This window comes from Thermobia domestica, chromosome 17 (assembly GCF_964235325.1).
Source record: "Thermobia domestica chromosome 17, izTheDome1.hap1.1, whole genome shotgun sequence".
In the NCBI taxonomy this organism is placed as follows: domain Eukaryota; kingdom Metazoa; phylum Arthropoda; class Insecta; order Zygentoma; family Lepismatidae; genus Thermobia; species Thermobia domestica.
In genome coordinates, this window is record NC_137470.1 from 73,236,279 (window position 1) to 73,256,796 (window position 20,518).

The following is a 20,518-nucleotide window of genomic DNA, read 5'->3' on the forward strand; positions in this document are numbered from 1 at the left end:
GAATGCTGTACCACTGAGCCACCGCTCACCCACTACAGAATAGAAGTCCTCATTTTATATTACTTTTTTTTCTTGTTTCGGATAACTGTCAACAGTAGATAATTTGTATGCTTTTGGGCTTTGATGGTGGATTCTTGGTACCAATATTCTTTCTCGTCATATGTTAATTTTACTTAAAGACCATCAGTGAATGAGACATGATAAGGATGCGCTACTTTGGTCTACGAAATACGCAATTTTGTTATGCCTGTGATTAGTAATACAGGTGTGACTGAAATATTTGATTTTCTTATTGGCCAAAGACATTTCATGAAAAAGCAGTTGAAAATGCTCCAAGAGCATTGCCAGAACGAATTTTAAAAGATTTTTTTTTTATTAACTTCTACCAATTGTTTTATGCACTCATTATACTCATTAAACAATTCTTGTAATATATCTATCCATTTATAATTTCCTTGAGTACCCAATTTTTTCCACATGTTTTGTTTAAGAGTTCAACGATATGTTGTTTTACGAAGACACATGCTCAAAGTTGAAAAATTTATAAAATATCGTCTCTCTATGACTACTTAAATCTCCAGAAATCCGAACTTTCTGGGGAATGTTGACCAATGGCCACTGGTTACTACAGTGTGTAAACTTAATTTCTGACCCACCTTGTTTTTTGTTACTTGATTTTTCGCGTTACACAGTTGTCACAGATCATCAAATTGACCTCTATAAAGTTCTATATCTTAATTACCACTCTCTCATAGGTTAGTTTTGAACGAATAATTTGTCATATCTACGTCACTTCCATTTTTTGTGTTTATCTATGTAGGTTGTTATCACGAACGTCTTGTTTACATATACTGCGCATGACGAGGTCTATTTTGTAAGCAATACTGTTCATTATCGGACAAATGATCACATTATTTAGTGAGTCAACTGTAAAACTTCCAGTGATACTGCTTCAACCAGTGTAAAATTGTGAGCATTTGTTTGGCGCCACCTGTTCCGGAAAATTACTCAAATGGGTCAGAAATTAAGTTTACACAAAAAAGAAATCAGTTTGATTCCCTCTTAATGTGAATTTATTGGGTAAATTTACATGGATTTTGAAACCACATACGTGTATATTTAAAATGCACTCTTTTTAAAATAACTCTTTTAAAGTGCAAACTCATATTTTTAAGTGCAAGTGTACAAGTGCAATACAGTACAATGTCAACGGATGGGGAAATGCTTCGCCATAAAATTCAAGTGCTTAGTGCTGGTGGTGAAAGTATCCGAAACAACTAAGAAACTGAGAATCAGCCAAAACACTGTAAGGAAGTAGATGCGTAAGAATGATGGGATGTTAAGGATGCACAAAGAACAGGGCAGCCAACTAAATTTACACCAAGAACAAAGAGGCAAATACGGAAATGGGTTAAAGATAAACCTGGTGTTGAAACAAGAACTGTAGCTAAAAGACTGAACTTTTCAGAAAGATATCAATCTCGGGAAAGAAGATTAGTCACATGGCAGTCTTAATATCTTCGGACTACCGACTGGGGAAGAAAGTGTTATGTGCAGCCTAGAAAACAACTGCTTTCGCAGAAAAACATATCCGATCGCTACAACTTTTGTGAGAGATTGCAAGATGAAGGCTTTGCTGATTACTCTCTTGAGGGACGGATGAAACGTACTCAAGTGCTATTTACCGATGAGTCTGATGGAGCTCTTTCCTCTACCGAACCGGAAAAATTATCGGATTCGAACATCGTCTCCTGAAACTATCCCTCCTGTACGGAAGCCCAAGTTCGTTCTAAAGGTTATGTTGGCAGGAGGAATTTCAAGCTATGGGAAAACGGAACTTATTGTTGTTGAGAAAGGAAAAAACATTGACTCCCAATACTACCGAGATAAAATACTTCCAGTTTACCGAGCGTGTCTTTTACTAATCCCATCATGTTTCCTGTTCAGCAGCACGTGATTTTGATGCAGGATGGAGCCAAATGTCACACTGCAAAGGCAACGATGAATGTGATCGCCAAGGAGTTCCCCAGAGTGAGGAATGATTGGCCAGGTATTAGTCCGGACCTTAATGTTATTGAGCACTTATGGTCTCGACTGCAGGGCAGCGTGTTTCAGAAATCAAGGCCTCGCAACAGAGAAACTTTGATTCAACTCCTCAAGGAAGAGTGGTCAGTCATCACACAAGAGGACTGTCACAACCTAGTGGAGAGTTTCCGAACTAGGATCTTACAATGCTTGGAACGTCAGGGAAACAGTACTGATTACTGATAAATTGGACATTTTTCTTTTCAAATAAATCAGATGTGCAACGTTTCTTCATTGTATTCTTACTTATTCATGCATTTTATAAAATTCCTAGGTAGGTCAGAAATTAAGTTTACACCCTGTATTTGGTACCAAAATGTTTATCATCCTCTTAGGTATTGATTAACACCAATATCATCTCTCTATAGCAGTAGTTCTCAAAGTGAGGTCCATAGGACCTAGTCAGGGGGTCCGCGGTGCATAAAAATGTTGTACCAGATTTCAATGCAATTGTGAAAAAGCACAAAGAATTTCATTCCTCACATTAGTGACTCCACATTTGAGAACGTTGTTTATCAAGTGAATTTCCTTTTTTTAAAGTGATTTTTAGTCATAAAAATTACGGTATTTTCAACTGAAATTCGTTCACTAGGAAACAGTCATGTATCTTTAGAGTATATTACTTATTGCATTATTTTTCTTTATCTGTTGCTTGTCAGTGATAATTCTAATTAGTATATCTTTAATACCATGAGAAATTTTAGGTAGCATTGCAAAGGGGTCCGCAGATTGCTTCCCGAATGAACAGGGGTCCGCGTTATCGGAAAGTTTGAAAACCACTGCTCTATGGCTTACGCTTCCCGAGATAGGGCTCCTTAAATCTCCTGAAATCCGAAGTTTTCTGGCCAATATCTAGGGAACGGTGACCAGATGGACAGTGACCACTGGTTACTATTTGGTGCCAAAATGTTTACCATCCTTTTAGGTATTTATGAACACCAAAATCATTTCTCTATGACTTATGGTTCCCGAGATCTGGCTCCATAAATCTCCTTACATCTGAACTTTTTTTGGCCAGTATATCAGGAACGATAAGGGAACGTGAAAAATTTCATCATTTTCTCAGATAGTTTCCGATGCTATATCGAATGGAGGGCTCAAAAAAAAAAAAAAAAAAAAAAAAAAAAAAAAAAAAAAAAAAAAAACAAATTTCGCAAATATACACAGACGTAGAAAATTCAGTAACAAACTTTTTAAGTTCGTTGAAAATCTAACCATTGTTACGTAATTTGGATAACTACCATGATTTTGGCATACTACCACATAAATGTTACAAACGCAAAACATTCATGTGTGTTAAAAAATGAATAAATACCTTATAAAGTATGTTAACCGCTCGTTTCTCTTGTACTCTCGGTCAAGATCTGCTTTCAGTTTCTGAATTTCCGATTCTCTATTCTTAATCTGTTGACGCAAGTGGTAAATCGTTTCTTCCAAAGCTTCGAATATTGCCTACGAAAAATAAATAAATAAAATAAAATTACATTTATGGATAAAAATTAAAGCTTTATTTAAGAACAAGAGATTCACTTCAATGTTTTTGAGAGCGAAGTATTGCAAAAACTTTACTGATAGAAATGATAAAAAAACTTTCAAGCTACCCATTAATTCGTTAATTTATACACTGAATACCAAACTAGCTACGTGAACGAGTTACGCACATCTGGTTCTGAATCTGACAAACGTACACTACCGCTCAAAAGTTTTCGAACACACTGGATTTTTATAAGCATATACTGTGACCATATTACTTTGACATGAGAACCTAGCTGCTGTGTATCAGAGGTACTTCTGCCTACAGAAAAAAAAGAAAGAAAAAAAAAGGCAATTGAATCGAGGTCTGAGAGAGGTATTGCAGATGAAATGTCAAATTGTACTTCTTAAAGCTGAAATCAAAAAATACACTGTGACATAGATTTTGGATAGTAGAAACAAAAATGTGGAAGGTGAAGCAAGATATTAGTTTTGCTTGGAAAATATGGACTTAGAGGGTGAATGCAATGACAGAAATTTTAAAGAAAAAGTAGTTTTCCAAGTTTTGCAGTTTTTATAGCTTGTTGATTCTGTAAAATGTTTCAGATGGATTCGTATGCTCCATTGTTGCTCGTTGAAATAGTAACAATGAGTATTACATATACGCTTCCACTGAGCAACAGTTGACCAAAAAAGGATGTATTTTGACCGTCGTAAACACTTCAAAGCATGGTATTTGTGGCTTTTTAAACATTAGCATATCAACAAGCTATAAAGTACTGCAAAATTTGGAAAACTAATTATTCTTTAAAATTTCTGTCACTGCATTCACCCTCCGTGTACACGCCTACCAAAAACTAATATGATGCTTTACCTTTCACAGTTTAGTTTATTCTATGTAACATCTATATAAAATGTCCTTTTTTGGTTTCAGTTGTAAGAAATATAATTTGACATATCATCTACAATACCTCTCAGACCTCGATTCAACTGCTGCCAAATTCTATGCTTTAGGCAGGAGTGCCTTTGACGCAGGGTGTTAAAGTTCCCTTGCCAAGTTAATATGATCACAGTAGATGTTTACAAAAATCTGGGGTGTTCGAAAACTTTTGAGCGGTAATGTATATCACCACAATATTGACACATGAAATTGATTGAATGATTGGATAAGGTTTAATGGGTACGTCAGCAACGAGGCTATTTGACCCCGTCACGATCAATACGACAGTAAATAAAAGCTCACGTTAACACACAGACACACGTGCCCTGTTTGTACCAAATCCCCTCAATCTAAGAATAACTGGCCATAACTTTCTAGTTTAAACGTATTTTATTTAGTTACTTTTGCTACAGATATATTGATATATTTACTTCTTAAGGACATAAAAAGGTTTCTTAATTTTTATTGTGGGTGCGGCGAAAACCTTATTACCTGAAAAAGTCGAAATTGTAACAACTACATGAAGTTCTTCGAAGGAAACCACACGCAGTGACGGAAATTTCCCATACTTTCCAATCTTCCTATGCTCATAACCTCGAGCACCACTTTTCAACCTTTTCTAAAACAGTTCTAAAACTCGCCTTTGTTCTTTCTCGTACTCCATTTCGATTACAATTACATGTAGAAAAAGTATAGTACGATCATTAATAAAAAAACTACGAAAAAATCCACATGCGGTTCCGGCTTTTCCACGCAAACCTAATATTTCCACAATAACAGCTCACAGAAAACAGACAGCGAAATGTATGTGCACAAACAATCAAAAGAGGAGGCTAGGAGACGTCACAGCTCCCAGCGTAAACCTAGTCTCAAGCAGTCATATTTCTTTTTTAAAAACGGGAAATTCCCGTCAACGCGTGTGGTTGAGTTCTAGAAACGAACAAATCAAAATATATGAAACAAAAAAGATAAAATAACATATGGAAATAACAAATATATAATGACAATGAAAATAAATAGTAAGATTAGCAACAATAACAATAAATAGAAATAATAATAATAAATAGTACTAATAGTAACAATAGAGAAAGTATACAACAGTTACACGAAGAGTAAAACACAAGAAAAAGCAACCAAAACCTCAGAGATTAACGTTTGAGGTGAACCTGTCCACGTGGGCCAAGTACCCTCCACTCAGTATCCATTAGTTCGTCTTCCACCATGTCAAATTTCAAAGAAACTGCAGATGGCTTACAGACAAGTGTAGAGTTTGTTCTTTTAGGGGGAAACAACCGTATCATTGAGCCGGTGTATATGCTGGTTAAGCTTTAGGCTGGCGATATAAGGTGAGGGACGAAGAGCTGGAGTTCACCGAAGACCAACACAAACGGAACACGTGTAGTTTTTGGAGGTTCTCTAGTTGATGCGACCCGGGTCTGAATTTCTGGACTTTTGTCGGGAACAAGATCTGTTTTGGTGAAAACGAGGGACGTCTGGGATGCCAAAGATTTGCAAGAAGTAGCTAGAACACTAGCAAAGGACACAGAAAGCGAGGAAGGGAGACTTTCTTTTAAGCGATACTAAAAATAACTTAAACATCTCACTTTACTTGATCCAGGTGCCCCCTTTCATCAATTTGTAGTTAATCTTCACTTGTACAGTCACAAGCAAAACACATCTCCAATTAAAAAAAAAAATCCCAATAACAACAGAATTATAAACCAAACACCATATCTGTAGCTATTACAAACTCCACGAATATCCCAGAACCTATTGAATTATCTATAATCGGTCTGCAGTTATGATGAAAAACGTTCGCAGAAGTTAGTTCAACCTCCAGTTAAAATACTTACGTTTTATAGAACAATGTCCTTACTGTAATTAAGATTAATATAGATATATCTGTATCAGAAATACATATTACTGTAGTGAAACTAAGAGAATATTTTTTCTTGCTATATTATGTGCTGCATTTTATATTGACAGAAAATATAATAGTATGTTAAAATGATTTTTATATTTGTATGTACCATCTACTATTCGAATAAATTACTTTACAGAAATGGTTGAGGCACTGTACGATTCAGTGACTAGAGGAGGCTACTTTTCGTGGAGATTCGAATCATTAATACATCACTAGAACACGTGACCAAACGTAGAAGTGTTGATGCAGTTGAAGAGATGTGTGTTAATGAATGTTCGCTTACAAAGATGAAAATAATGGAGGAAAACGTAATGTGGCTGAGAAATGCTGAACGGAAATCACAAGAGTTGAAAATAAAACAAAAGACGATACAGACGTTTTCAATAAGGGACAAGAACAAGCGTAGCAAAGAAGGGAGTTACTATATTCTTAATTTTCCCAGATTTCTTGACACCCTACGAGTGGTAGGTTTATATCGTTTTTTTTATACGTTTATTATAATAGTCTATATGAATGGTCAATGTGGAACACCATTTACCTAATTAACAACTCTCCCCCTTTTATCTTTTATCTAACCACTTTGCATTCTTGAATTCTGAGAACTAAACTCCTCTTCTGAGCACTATTAGATTGCTACTCCATCGCTACTCATATTAATCAGCACACTTGAGTTGTCACTCCATCGTACCTCCTGTTAATCAAGAGATTACTTCTACATCGTAACACCCCTCCCCTAAATACGTCATCTATGACAAACATTTTCTCTTTATTTATTATCCCTTCTGGACATTAACATCTTCATTTAACAATCCCACTTGGATATCATCATTTTTTCTCTTGAATACTTTCCCGGGATCCTTTTTTCTTATGGTCACCGTCACCGTCTAAATGAACTACGCTCCGTTTTCTGTTCTCTTATATAAAAATACTTATTTCCTCTTTTGTGGTTTCACCTCGTCCTTAATTTCTTCCATATATTTAATCAACACAATTTATAAAATTGATGTTGATACCTGCACAAGTTACGGTATTATATTGTGAATCACATTCGCAAAAGCGACATGCGTAGATTCCTCTCTACTACACTACGCCATTCGTTTCAATACAAACATCTATATACGTAAGTACAATCTTCGAAAGCATAAATAGTATATTCCCCGAAAACATATGACTTACACAGAACCACTTCTTTTTTAGTTGCAAATACAAAACCTCACATACATCATCAATAAACACAGATTATCTTTCGACCAACATTTTTTTCTTTCTTTTACAATATGTGCCATCTCAATGAAAGACCGTTTGCCTCAGTAACATCTCCCACCAACTGTTAATTTCCGTTTAGGAGGCAAAATGTACCAGCCCAAAATTAGGTTTCGCAATTTGTCCCTGAATTTATATGTACACGTAGGTAAAAATTTAATTTATTAATTGTAGTTACGCATACAAAAGTGTATAAAACTTCATGTTGATTGGAATATGTGAAAAATTGAGTTCAAGATTCTACATATATAAGACAAACAGGCATACCAACTGGATATAAGCATCATAAAAAGTGGTTTCAACTTCGTTTCGAAAAGATTTCACAATCTATAGTTGTAAGAAATTGATCCAAATCCAAGACTGTGCATTTTAAGATGGATGTCAAGTTGTCATATGCCTATCAAGGCTTCCCTTGTCCCATAGCATATCTAGAATTTTTGCTTTCGCATTTCTTATCCTATTTCAATTTCCTATGAAGGTCTACGCCTTTGGATCACTTTTATTAACATACGATGGTGATTCGTTTTATTATACTATTTCCATTATATAATATTTATATTTGAAGGGTAAGGGGAAAAAAGAAGGAATGTCACAAAACTGCATTTTTGAGAAAACGGCGTTTTAATATTGCAAACCGCGTAAGAAGAATAGAGTTAGTTAAATCTTTTGCCCATTTTATATGGACATTTCTACATCTACGCATGCATGACATATACAGTCAAATAGAACCAAGAGTCACCAACAGATAGGGCAAAGCACCCGAAAAAGCACATACATGGACATTCCTTGTTTTTTCCCCTTACCCTTCATTTGTATATTATTGTCATATGTGTTTTTATTTTGTCGTCAGAAAGTGTACGAAGTTTCAAATTGACTGAAACAATCACAACCATGTGAAAAATTGACTACGCGATTTCACCGAAGACAAATCAATTTAATGAAAGCTTTACATTAAAGTAGACACAATACAAGACGAAGTTTACAATAAAGTAAAGGTGACAATTGTTTTTATGTTACAAATGCAGTAAAACCTGTCAACTTGGCCACCTGTTCATCTTGGCCTGGTTCGTCTTGAACCTGCATTTTCCCATAAAACATACCGTTACTTATTACTCTGTAAGTTCGCCACCTGTCTATCTGGGAAGCTGGATGCATTGAAACAATGTTTACAATGATAAATTTACCTGCGTATCTTGGCCATGCAAAATGCCGTTTTGTTATTTATCTTAACTCTTTCATATTCCTATATGAGAGGCAGATGTACTGTAATTATGACTGGAGACAAAGAAGCATGGATTCCCACAACTTGATCTTGGAGGTCAATGGCCAGAGCACTATCCTCATAAAGGGGTGGTGAAGGAAGATGTGAATAAAAAAAGCACGTACATAAATTCAGGATATGGTTGTACGTATTTGTTTACCCTGTCTGTTTTGGTATAACCATTAGCTATATCGGTTCCTTTCATCAGTGAGGAGCTTTACTAATTCCGGAAAATTCTCAAGGTTAAAGCTAACCATCTCAATTGTCAACTATTAGACCTGACGGCTTGTCGAAAGGAAGAAGGGATTTTGAGATATGAATTCCCTTAAGATTTTTTCAAAACATCATTTGCTTCGAGGGAAACACTTGTAGCTCATTAACAAGAGTAAGTTAACTACAAAATTAGAATGTGCATATGTACTAGTTTTCAGGAAGAGAAAAGTATGTACATAATATTAAACATACTGTAGTAATTTTTTCTAGTACTGTATGCTTTTATGATTATTCTATACATTATTTAAAAGTAGCTGTCGTGCCATTCCTTATTAAAAATTCTCAAGGTTAAAGCTAACCATTTCAAAATGTGCAAATGTGTCGATAGAAATTCTATTCTAAAATACACCAATTACACTTATTTTCTGTGAGTTGGCCACTTTTCAATGGAACTGATGATGGCCAACATAGACAGGTCTCACTGTAAGTAGAATTCTTATTTAACTTTCAAATAACTGATTTTTAATTATCTCCTTTTGTGGTTTAAGCAATAGTACCCTACTAACACAGTTAATGAAATTCCAACACCAATATGATTAAAAGCAAACTTACTCGTGACTCCTCTAGGCTATCGTTGTAAGTTGGTGGTTCATCAAGGCAGAAGAATTCCTTTACAAATTTCGCGTTGGTCATGTCTGGTGAGGAAAGAATATCATCCACAAAACCTTGCAACCCTTTGATTCGTTCTTCTAAAAAATTCGGATCGAAATTATTTCCGAACCACCGCTTGCGAGGAAGGGAAAGTTTAACAGTAGGAAATTCATTCTTCAACTGTAAATAAACAAAAGTAATTAACTACTTTGTTAATTATGAACCAATATACTGTACATAAAAAAAAAAAAAAAAAAATAATACAGTGCATTCAAATAAGCAATCCAAGGCTGGGTCGGCTCTATTACATGTGCAACACGTGCATTTGCACGGGGTGGTAAATTTTGAGATATCGCAAAATCTGTCATAACTATATCATTTAAAATAAATATTTCTTGTTGGAAAGAGAATTCATGATGCTGGTTGTTAAATTTACTAGCTAAGCTGACGACCTATTTGAGTACTAGAGCCTGTCTATCTCATCTATGCCCTCGGAAAGTATGCGAACTATACTTTGGCTCCACCCCTGCCACCCTCTGACGGAGGAAATTCTCCCTTTGCTTACGGAAAAGAAGTGAATGACCTCAGCTGCGTTGCCAATTTGTCATTCAATCGTTTGGTCTTGAGTGAAGATCGTAGGCTACTTAGAATGGCTAATAAGATAGAGGACAGCGAAGTCCGTTAAATAATTCATTTTGGCAACGCTTCCGCATCTAACAATTGAAAGATCTCGGCCGCAACAACTTCTCCCTCCTCTTTTGAGGGAGGTACGGGAAAGCACACATCGACTGCAGCGCCAGAAGGGACACAGATCAAGTGGAAAGGCTCTAGATTCATAAGTCATGTTTAGGTCGCATTAGTTTGTCACATACACTGTACTAAAGCAAATGGTCACACAAAATCCAGCATGAATTGCTTGATTGTTGTCAAATACAAGAACAGTAGCGAACACCTGTTTCATTTAGTTATTTATCACAGTTCTGATTTGAAAACTAATCTCGTCTTTGTTAGAAACAACTTCCTCACCATTGAAGATGGAAACAATTGTTTTCTTTAAAAAAATTTTTTTTAAGATATGTAGCAACAAAATCAAGAAATAAAGACAAAAGAGCTGTTACACTGGAATTGCAAACTGATATATTAAGATTGAAGCTCGATATTGAATTCTATAAAAAGGATTACAAATTTTCCTCTGCAGGTGTGTTTGCAGACACCTGAATGAATAACTTTGAATGAAGGTAATAACTTCTATCATCTAAGACGATAGTTCACAATCTATCCTCCGGACGAATATTAGGTCTTGGAGGTGTGATTTTAGACCATACCTTGTAATCTAATCTCCTGAGATGATCGTATCTTCATTTTCAAAGCTTCATGCTTTAACCTCAAGTTCATGGTCCAGGAGTGTACTGACGGACTTAATTTTGACCTGGAGTACACTTGTTAAGGTCATAATCTATTTTTTATGTGAAGTTTCTGTTGATCGAAGTAGGGTAAGTAACAGTTTTGAAAGTACTACTAAAATTTCACAGGGAGTACGTATTAGATCACATCTTAGAAGCGATCTTAGGAAATTAAAATGTTTATAACAACCCTGAACAAAGGAACTGATCAAAATAAGATACATAAGAGTTTCTGGAGAAATTTGTAAAGGGGATATGCATTGGCTCACATCTTAGGTGACACTATTTTAGGAAGTTTTGTAACAAGGTGGAGACAAAATCTGCAGGAAAGACTTCCATGACATTTTTCAGTTTTCCAGAGCATTTTCTGAAATTTTCCCTGGTATGTAATTAGCCCCACAGGCTTTCCCATCTTTATGGATAAACAAGACCAAGAAAACATCGTACATAAGTAATATATAATTTTTCCACTAATCAACTAGAAATGGAATCTTTTGAGTTTTACGTCCCACGATTATGCCGGTTACGCTAAAGGTGAGGATGAGTAATGAATGAAATGGTGGAATGAAGAAAGTGGGAGGAAACGGGAGAACCCCGAGGAAACCCATGCACACGGTGTTTGTCCACCACGAAGTTCACTTGGCAGGGGCTGGGATTGAACCCGGGACCCCAAGACTAACCAACTAGAATAATCACCTGTAATATACATAAATAAAATGTATTTTATTATGAAATTACAGAACACATTATTATTATTATAATTATTATTATTAAGTATTCTGCAGGTCCTGTCCTATGAGTTTTTTCTTCTTAATTTTCAGTTTGGGACTGCAAATGTTTCTCGATCTTCAGTTTCCTCTTTTAACTCCCAATATTTTCTTCTATTTTTCAAATCATCGACCACTTATGTTCTTCTCCCTATTCCTAGCTTTCCTTACACCTTCCCTTCTATGGTGGGATAAAGAAGACAATTTCTTCGCAAGATATTTCCAATCCAATTGGTCTTTCTACGAAGGATGGTGGCTAGAAGCGTCCCCTTCTCCCCTATCCATTTTAAAACATCTTTGTTCCTCTGTCCATTTTATCTTCATCTTCCTCCAACACCACATTTTGAAGCTTCCTAAACATTTCCTTTTATATAGCACTTGACCAATTTCTTCTTTAGTCCAATATTGAGCCTGTTAGTTAAGAGTGACCTTTTCTTGTTGAATGCTTCTCTGGCTATGGCAATTCTCGACCTGAGCTCTCTGGTGCAGGAAGCGTTTTTCGTCAAAATACTTCCCAGATATTTGAAATGATCGACTTCTTCCAGTTCTCTTTGTTCTACTCTGACACGTACACACAACACTTACCTAGTAAAAATTCCTCTACGAAGCAACAACTTAAACATTTTCCCTGTAACGTTAGTCATATGATGAAACTTTCGTCACATATGGAAGGAAAAATTCACAGTAAGACCCTCACTGAAAAAGGGTGGATAAAATGTAGTGATAAGGGTTAATATAATTCGCAGTTCTATACTAACGATCCATCTTTAGGCAAAAAATCAATAGTGTTATACAATTCATTTCCCTCTTCAAATGCTTTATATTCTAGTCAATATTGCACATATTCTAATATTTTAATCTTAGCTTCAAGCTCATTTAGAATGATGTTCTTTAATTTCTTTTCTTCATCTTCTTTTTGTTTATTTTCTTTTCCTTATCCCCTCGTCATTCATTTCACGAGCACTTCGTCCATAATATATCATGAATTTTCTTCTGGATGATTCCTGAAGGCCATCAGAAGTAGCTACTGAATCGTACAAAATTCTACGCACTACTTCAATCCTTCTGCTAAACATTCCGCATTGACTGAAAATTCTCTTTATAAATTTGAATTTCCATGAAAGAAAAATCAAGACTACTTTAACATATCTCTAAATTACTGCACGCTGAAGTTTTATAGTCTTTATTTTAAAGTCATCCAAATACTGAACAGTTCTACGAGCAGCATACGGAAAGTCGTGAGCGATATGTTTTCACAACCGTAATCTTTACTTGTAAGTGAAACCAAGCATATCATCTCAATCTACAGACCTTTCTTTCTTTCCTTCCAGACGTTGACGCTGTTTGTTGCTAGCACGTGACCTCAGGAAGGATTTCCAAAATGACGAGCAGCGATGTTTCGTTTCGACAGCGTGCTGTGATTGAATTCCTTGTTAAAGAGGACCGATCTGCTTCTCAAATTCACCGCAGACAGCAGCATGCCTATGGAGATGTATGCATGGGTGCCAGCAGTGTTAGAAGGTGGGTAAAACATTTTAAGGATGGAAACACGAGTATCGAAAATGAGCCTCGCAGTGGGCGCCCTCGAACTGCCTCCACGGAAGCAACAAGGTAAGGATTGATGAACTGGTTAGCGGAGATAGGCGTATCACTGTGAATGAAATCGCTGCAAAACTTAGTGTTGGACATAGTGCGGTGCAACAAATGATTCACAGCTTAGGTTATCGGAAGGCTTGTGCCCGTTGGGTCCCACGTTTATTAACCGAGGAGACCACAAACATCAGAGACTAACCATTGTCCAAACCCTTCTTCAGAGATTTCAACATTAAGGTGATGACTTTTTGACTAGTATTGTGACAGGAGATGAAAGCTGGTTCCATCATTATGTACCTGAAACTAAACGACAGTGTGTGGAATGGCACCACTTGAATTCACCACCGAAGAAGAAAGCGAAGACAGTGCAATCTGTAGGGAAGTTATGAGGAGCGTCCTCTGGGATGCACAGGGTTCCATTCTGGTTGACATTCTTGAGTTTGGACAAATCACAAATTCTGCCCGCTACATCCAGAAACTGTTGAAGCTCGTCATGCTTTTCGTGATAAACATCCTGGAAAGATCATCCTTCAACAGGATAATACGCGTTCGCATACTGCAAGTGCCATTATGGAGCAGATCAGGAGATTTGGGTGGGAAACACTTCCACATCCTCCCTACAGCCCCGACATGGCACCCTCCGACTACCATCTTTTCGGTTTTGTGAAGGAACAGATGCGAAGCCATCGCTACGAGACACTGGAGGATATTCGGTAAGCAGTGCGTCAGTGTCTACGGCCAGCTGGAACGGAATTCTATCGCAAGGGTATTTTCAAACTTGCAGACCGATGGGAAAAATGTGTGCAAAAAAGTGGAGACTACGTGGAAAAGGGAAAGAAAGGTTTGTAAATTGAGATGATATATTTGGTTTCAAAAGATTACGGTTGTGAAAAAATGTTGCTCACGACTTCCAGTATGCCCCTCGTATAATACTATGCAGTAACCTTAAATCATGTATGTTACTCCTATATTGTGTTAAAAACTAAAATTTAACAATTGGACTGTTTGAATCATTTTAGAATCAGATTACATTAAATTATTAATTTAGCCTATACAAAGCATTTAATCTTAAGTGTACATTTAATCTCGTACATTTAATATCAGACGAACTTGTGTAAGCTTTCATATTTACTTTGTCATTATAAATTAAAATTAACCAATAAAGGTAAGACTTGTGTCCTTTCTTTCCACATCACATTCCTTTCCACATTGCAAGTGCTTCCTAGCTGAATGAACGCTAGCATCAATGTGCCCTTTCAACAAAACTACACGAGACACGTCTCAACGTGGTAGTAATGAATTTCTTAGAGATGTAACATCGAAGAAGAGAACAGCAACTTCAGGTTCAATTGGAGGCAACTTTGCTCCACGCTCTTGAATCATAGGCAAAGAAGTTCAGCGCCACAGAAGGAATCCAAGAAGAGTGATCGAACTATTTCCCAGAATTTGAAAACCCATTTGGCAATTCCATTCGTCGCCCCAGCAGTTTTGATGGCATTCCAATCGAGACGTCAATTTCATCTGATTTCATCAATTTCCAGCTAGAAAGTGGAAGACAGAGGAGCCTACACATAGTAGAGATACTGACTCATAATTGTTTTACAATTTGAATTCGAACAAAACTCTTTGAACTTTAACACAATTTCATCTGCCCTATTGCCATATAAATTATTTTCAACTACTTCAGCTAAAAGAAACTTCAGGTGATTCACTCCAGCATCAGATCATGCAGAAACATTAGGATCCACACGAAAGAGCTCTAGTCAATTTATAATTTAAAGGTGACTTCTCCAAAAGTTGTAAGCTTAGGAATAAGAATACAAGGTCTGTTCGGAAACTGTCATCAAGTCTACAAGTATGAAAAGAAAAGACATTTATTTACATAAGAATAACTGTACATTAAAATTCTTCAAAATATTGTCGTCCTGTTTCGATACATTTTTGTCAGTGGGAATTCCAATCCGCGAGAGCATCCTGGAAGATCTGTTCAGGAAGTGAGCTTAAAGCCATTTCACAAGCTGCCTTCACGTCGTTAATTGTGTAACGATGTCCTTTCAGGGGTAGCCGAGGTGTGCCACTTGGCACTTTGCCTCTTCTTTTCAAGGTCATACTAGAATATCCACGTTTCATCACCCGTGATAACATTGTCCAAAAGGAGAGGGTCATTTTCACACATTTCCAAAACGTTTTGACAAATTTCCACTCGGTGACATGTTTGGTCGTCAGTAAAAATTCTTGGGACACTCTTCGCGCACTTTCCTCATGTGTAAATCCTTGGTCACAATCTCGTGGATGAGATTTTGGAATATTTAACATGTAGGCATTAAAACGAACACCCATTCGACGGTCTGTGTGCAAAAGTTCTTCCACACGAGTCACATTTTCGTCATTAGAGATGGTTGACAGTGTCCAACGCGGGCTTCGTCATCGACCCTTTCACTGCCCTCCAAAATCGCCTTCTGCCATCTGTAGACTTACCTTTGGAATAAACACTCATCCCCCAAGGCCTGTAGAAACATCGGGAAAATTTTCCCTGCAGACTTGCTAAGTTCCACAGAAAACTTGATCGCGTATCTTTATTCCAGTGAGTGCTGCATCGCGACTTGTACAAAAGATGAAACAGAGGTCTACGAAAACGCCCGTCCTTCACCTATGCAAGCTCGAAGACAACTGAACAAGCACTCGCTCAGTAGTTGACTTACACTACCGTCGATTCTGGCGGATAGAGCGCGCTACAACGTACAGTCGCTTCCCAATAAAATGTACGAAATTACTTTGCGGACAGGTTTTGTATTATCTTATTCCAACGTACTTGATTTTACAGATTGAAGAGCTGGGAATTTTCTTGTCCTTCCTAATACTTTGAATATACAACAGAAGACGGGGATAAATGTCAATGGCTTGCTAAGCAACACTACTATCTTCTCTGTAAGATTTTGAATTCTTTAATTAGCTTATTTTACTTAAAAAGAAAACTAGAATATAATCTATTCTCTTCCACCTTTCTTTTTATTTATATATTTATTATTATTATTTAAATGTCAATTCTTATTAACAGTTAGAAACACTGTGAACAATGAACAGTAATTTTCTGGAAATGAATACGACCAATGAATGAACAGAAGTTGACTTTTTATCACCTAACATTAACATGGGTTAATCTTCGGTTGATTCACACTTTTATGCTACGCACCTAATATTTATTCATTTGTTCTGGTAACAAGTAAACGTTTTTAAAATGTTTAAGAAATATACACGAATGTTACTGAGTATTACAGTTAATTTATACCTGTTAAAAGAAATGTAAATTAAAATGCAATAATGGGAGCTCGCCATTTCAGCTAAAGAAAAAAATATGCTTCCTAGAAAGAAATAGGTTAGTTACTAAAACTTTTTAAATATTATTATTTATGCCACAAAATATTGTATATCATAACTAGGGACTGCCCTACGACATTATTTACGTTTTTATTTGCTTAACGTTTTAGGTTACAAAACCAACATTGATTAGGTATTTTCCATCTTTTATAACCAACATATCTACTGACTCGAAATCACAAATTGTTATTACATACAGTGGTAATGACCGTTCGGCATGCATCAAATGACTGAGCCATTTGTAATCCAAGTGTGTTTTTCTTTCTTCTTTCTGTGTTTTCAACAACACGATCTGTTTTTCGCTGTTGCGATGCATCTAGGTTCTTGATCCTGATGAATCAATTCACTTTTCTTCTTAACACTCCCTAAGCATGCTGCTTATCTTACAGTGAGTCGTTGACAACCACTGACAAATATTTTCTTCTTGCTCTTACATTTGCAGTGCGCAAGCAATCCTTTTTTATTATTATTATTACGTTTTCTCCTTCTAACGCTCTTATACTTGTTTGTACTCTGAGAACAAATTTTACTTTTACATAATATAATACATGTTCTTCGAATAAATAAAAAAAAATCATTTGGAGAAGGTGATGATGAGAAATGAATGCGTGGAATGAAGGAAGTGGGGGGAACAGGAGAACCCCCGAGAAAACCCAAGCACACGGTGTTTGTCCACTACAAGGCTCATATGACACGAGCTGGGATTGAACCAAGGACCCCATGCACCAAGGGTGAACGCTCTACCATAGAGACACCGCGGCCCCCGATAAATTTAAATTTGAGTGCCTGACACCACATATGTACGAGTTGCGACACACACACACAAAGAAAAAGATTGTAGTTGTATCACTAAAAATAATTAACATAATGCACATTGTTTTTGGAAAAATAAACTACCATACCTCCCATACCTAGTATAATGAACTGGACTCACCCGGCCCAGCCATTCACGAGATAAGCGACAAACAGTGAACACGTATGTCAGTGCGTTGGCGGAAAATGACGAGGTAAAAATAGAACAAAGGATAATATCAAGCAATTTTTGGCTCGAAAAACATTGCAGTGTTAGAACAACCGCCGTACTCGCCTGATTTGGCACGTTGTAATTGTTTTTTGTTCCCGAAAATCAAATCTCAACTGAAAGGAACACATTTCACTTGCGTTAATGAGATTGAAAAGAAACGGAAAACGTACTAAAGACCCTTACAGAACATGGCTTCCAGGGATATTACATACAATGGCAGCAGATGAAGAAGTGTATTGAACCAGAGGGGGACTACTTTGAAGGTGACACCACCGACAGGAACCAATAATATAAGTACCCTGAGTTATTACTCCAGTCTTTTTTTTTTTTTTTTTCGCACCTCGTAATGACCTGATTACGATCAGTTGATTTGCAGGCAATGTTTATTGAGTGGAGACACTGACAATTTCTTGCTAATGAAGTACAGAAAATATTTTGGATATTTTTTTTTCCTTTACTGGCCATGAGTCTTCAAAAGAACAGCCTTTTTCAGACAAACCAAATTCCCTACATTTTCTTTTCTTTTCATACCTAAATGTAAAAGTGATTTTCCTACTGCAAACACCTCATATGCTTCTTTGTCTCGTTCAACTACATGAACACCTATTTTGCTGACGTCATTATCTTTGTTTTCTCGTTTGCCATCTACGCATTGCAAAGTTTCTACATTTGGTGACTCAGTATCATTATCTTCAGTCTTTGGTATATGACTGTTCGTTCTCTTTAGTTTGTACAGGCAATGCCTGACTAGTTTCTTTAATTTCTGTATGTATTAACTCAACTTCTTTATTACCTTCTCTAATCTCTATCATCATCATCATCATCATCATAGGTATTTTCCCTCTCTGTCTCTGTTCCCCACGCGCACTCCACTAGCTCCGCCGACTATCCTCTCTCAACTCGAACTAAGCTGCTTGCCCATGGTTCCCAGGTTTTGTAGACCTGACAACCAGGTGGTAGCTCCTGATTGTTCTCGGGCAGTCGGAGGATCGAGTGCATCGCTCGTGGTGCCTCATCTACTTTATTATTTTCAGTTGTTACAAAAGAGACCTTGTATGGTTGAAGATTGAATACAATGTGAGCTAGAGGAATAAGATAAGGCACTCTACAAATTTTTCTCATAAAACAGTGTTGAAGAGCTTGATTATCCACATATCAATGGACGGGTCTGGGATAATGTATTAAAATAGCAAAAGCTGCTAAAAATTTTGTGACAAAAGTAGGTAATGGCCGCAGGCCCGCCAAATTGAAAAAGAATGCTCCCCTGAGCGTCCACCACTGCTAATAATGTGAGTGCAGCATCAGAGTAGCATTGTATATATGTGTTATGTCAGGCACCCAAATGAGTGCTGGTGAAGACTGAACATTGTGACATACAGACAATTATATATATATATATATATATATATATATATATATATATATATTAGGGATGGCCAAAATTTTCCGGAATCGGAAAATTTACTTTCCGGATTTCGGAAAATTTCCGGAATTCAGAAAAAATCCGGAATTCGGAAAAATTCCGGATTTCGGAAAAATTCCGGAATTCAGAAAAAATCCGGAATTCGGAAAAATTCCGGATTTCGGAAAAATTCCGGAATTCAGAAAAAATCCGGAATTCGGAAAAAATCCGGATTTCGGAAAAATTCCGACATTCGGAAAAAATCCGGAATTTAGAAAAAATCGGAATTTTTCCGAGATCCGGAATTTTTCCGATTTTACTTTCCGGATTCCGGAAAGTAAAAATTCTGGAATTGGCCATCCTTAGCTAGTAGCTGTTAAAAGAGAAACACAATAATGAATAGGCTATATATACTGTATTAATTTCTTGTAGTTGGATATGTCTTTCTCATAAAGTAGTAAATAACTGCAGTAGCAATTGTCTACGTAAATGATAAAGGTCTTATTTTCACACACAAAAAAGTCGCCGGTATGTCTCAAACATTATCGCGTTCCCACCTGCAGCTGCTCCAAAGCACTGCAAACTACTTTTTAACCAGGCGAAAGGCAGTGAAGGAAAAGAAATCTCAACAAATATTCTAATAACATTCGCTTATTGTCAACATACCTACAGTGAGCGCAGAAAGTGTTCGTACACCGTGCATACTTTATATTGAAAACAGCTAGCATGAGAACGGGAGGTGGAATATATATATATAACCAGAATTAGAATAACCAGAATATATATAAGAATAACCAGAATTAAGACTACACATTCATACATTTTATTTCTATATACAAGAGAAAGGCCAAACAAACATAATCACTGTTTTGTTCAGAAGAAAAGAGAGAATTCCGTTTTTGTAAACGCAAAAAGTCACCGTACACTTATGCTTGAATTAATGCTTATAAAGTATATTACGTTATTTAATATTTTGTGGGATTACCCTGTGCGTTAATGATTGTCTGTAGTCTTCGTGGCATTGATTTCACCTGTAGTAGTTCGTAGTTCTGTAGCTTCGGGACTGATTATGTCCCATTCTTCTTGAATAGCTTTTCTTAGGCCTTCTTTAGTAGACAAGCTGTGCCTTCTGATTCTTGTC

The 20,518-nt window shown here is 36.6% G+C and overlaps 1 protein-coding gene across 1 annotated transcript in view; it reads right to left on the minus strand.

The window, feature by feature from the left end:
- Positions 1-20,518, minus strand: part of Snx16 (sorting nexin 16) — a 96,936-nt gene that overhangs the window by 16,197 nt on the left and 60,221 nt on the right. The window contains exons 5-6 of the mRNA XM_081743446.1: positions 9,772-9,990; positions 3,401-3,537 (exon numbers count right to left, since the gene is read on the minus strand). Coding sequence (XP_081599572.1) covers positions 3,401-3,537; positions 9,772-9,990 — 356 coding nt within the window. The remainder of the gene's footprint in view (positions 1-3,400; positions 3,538-9,771; positions 9,991-20,518) is intronic.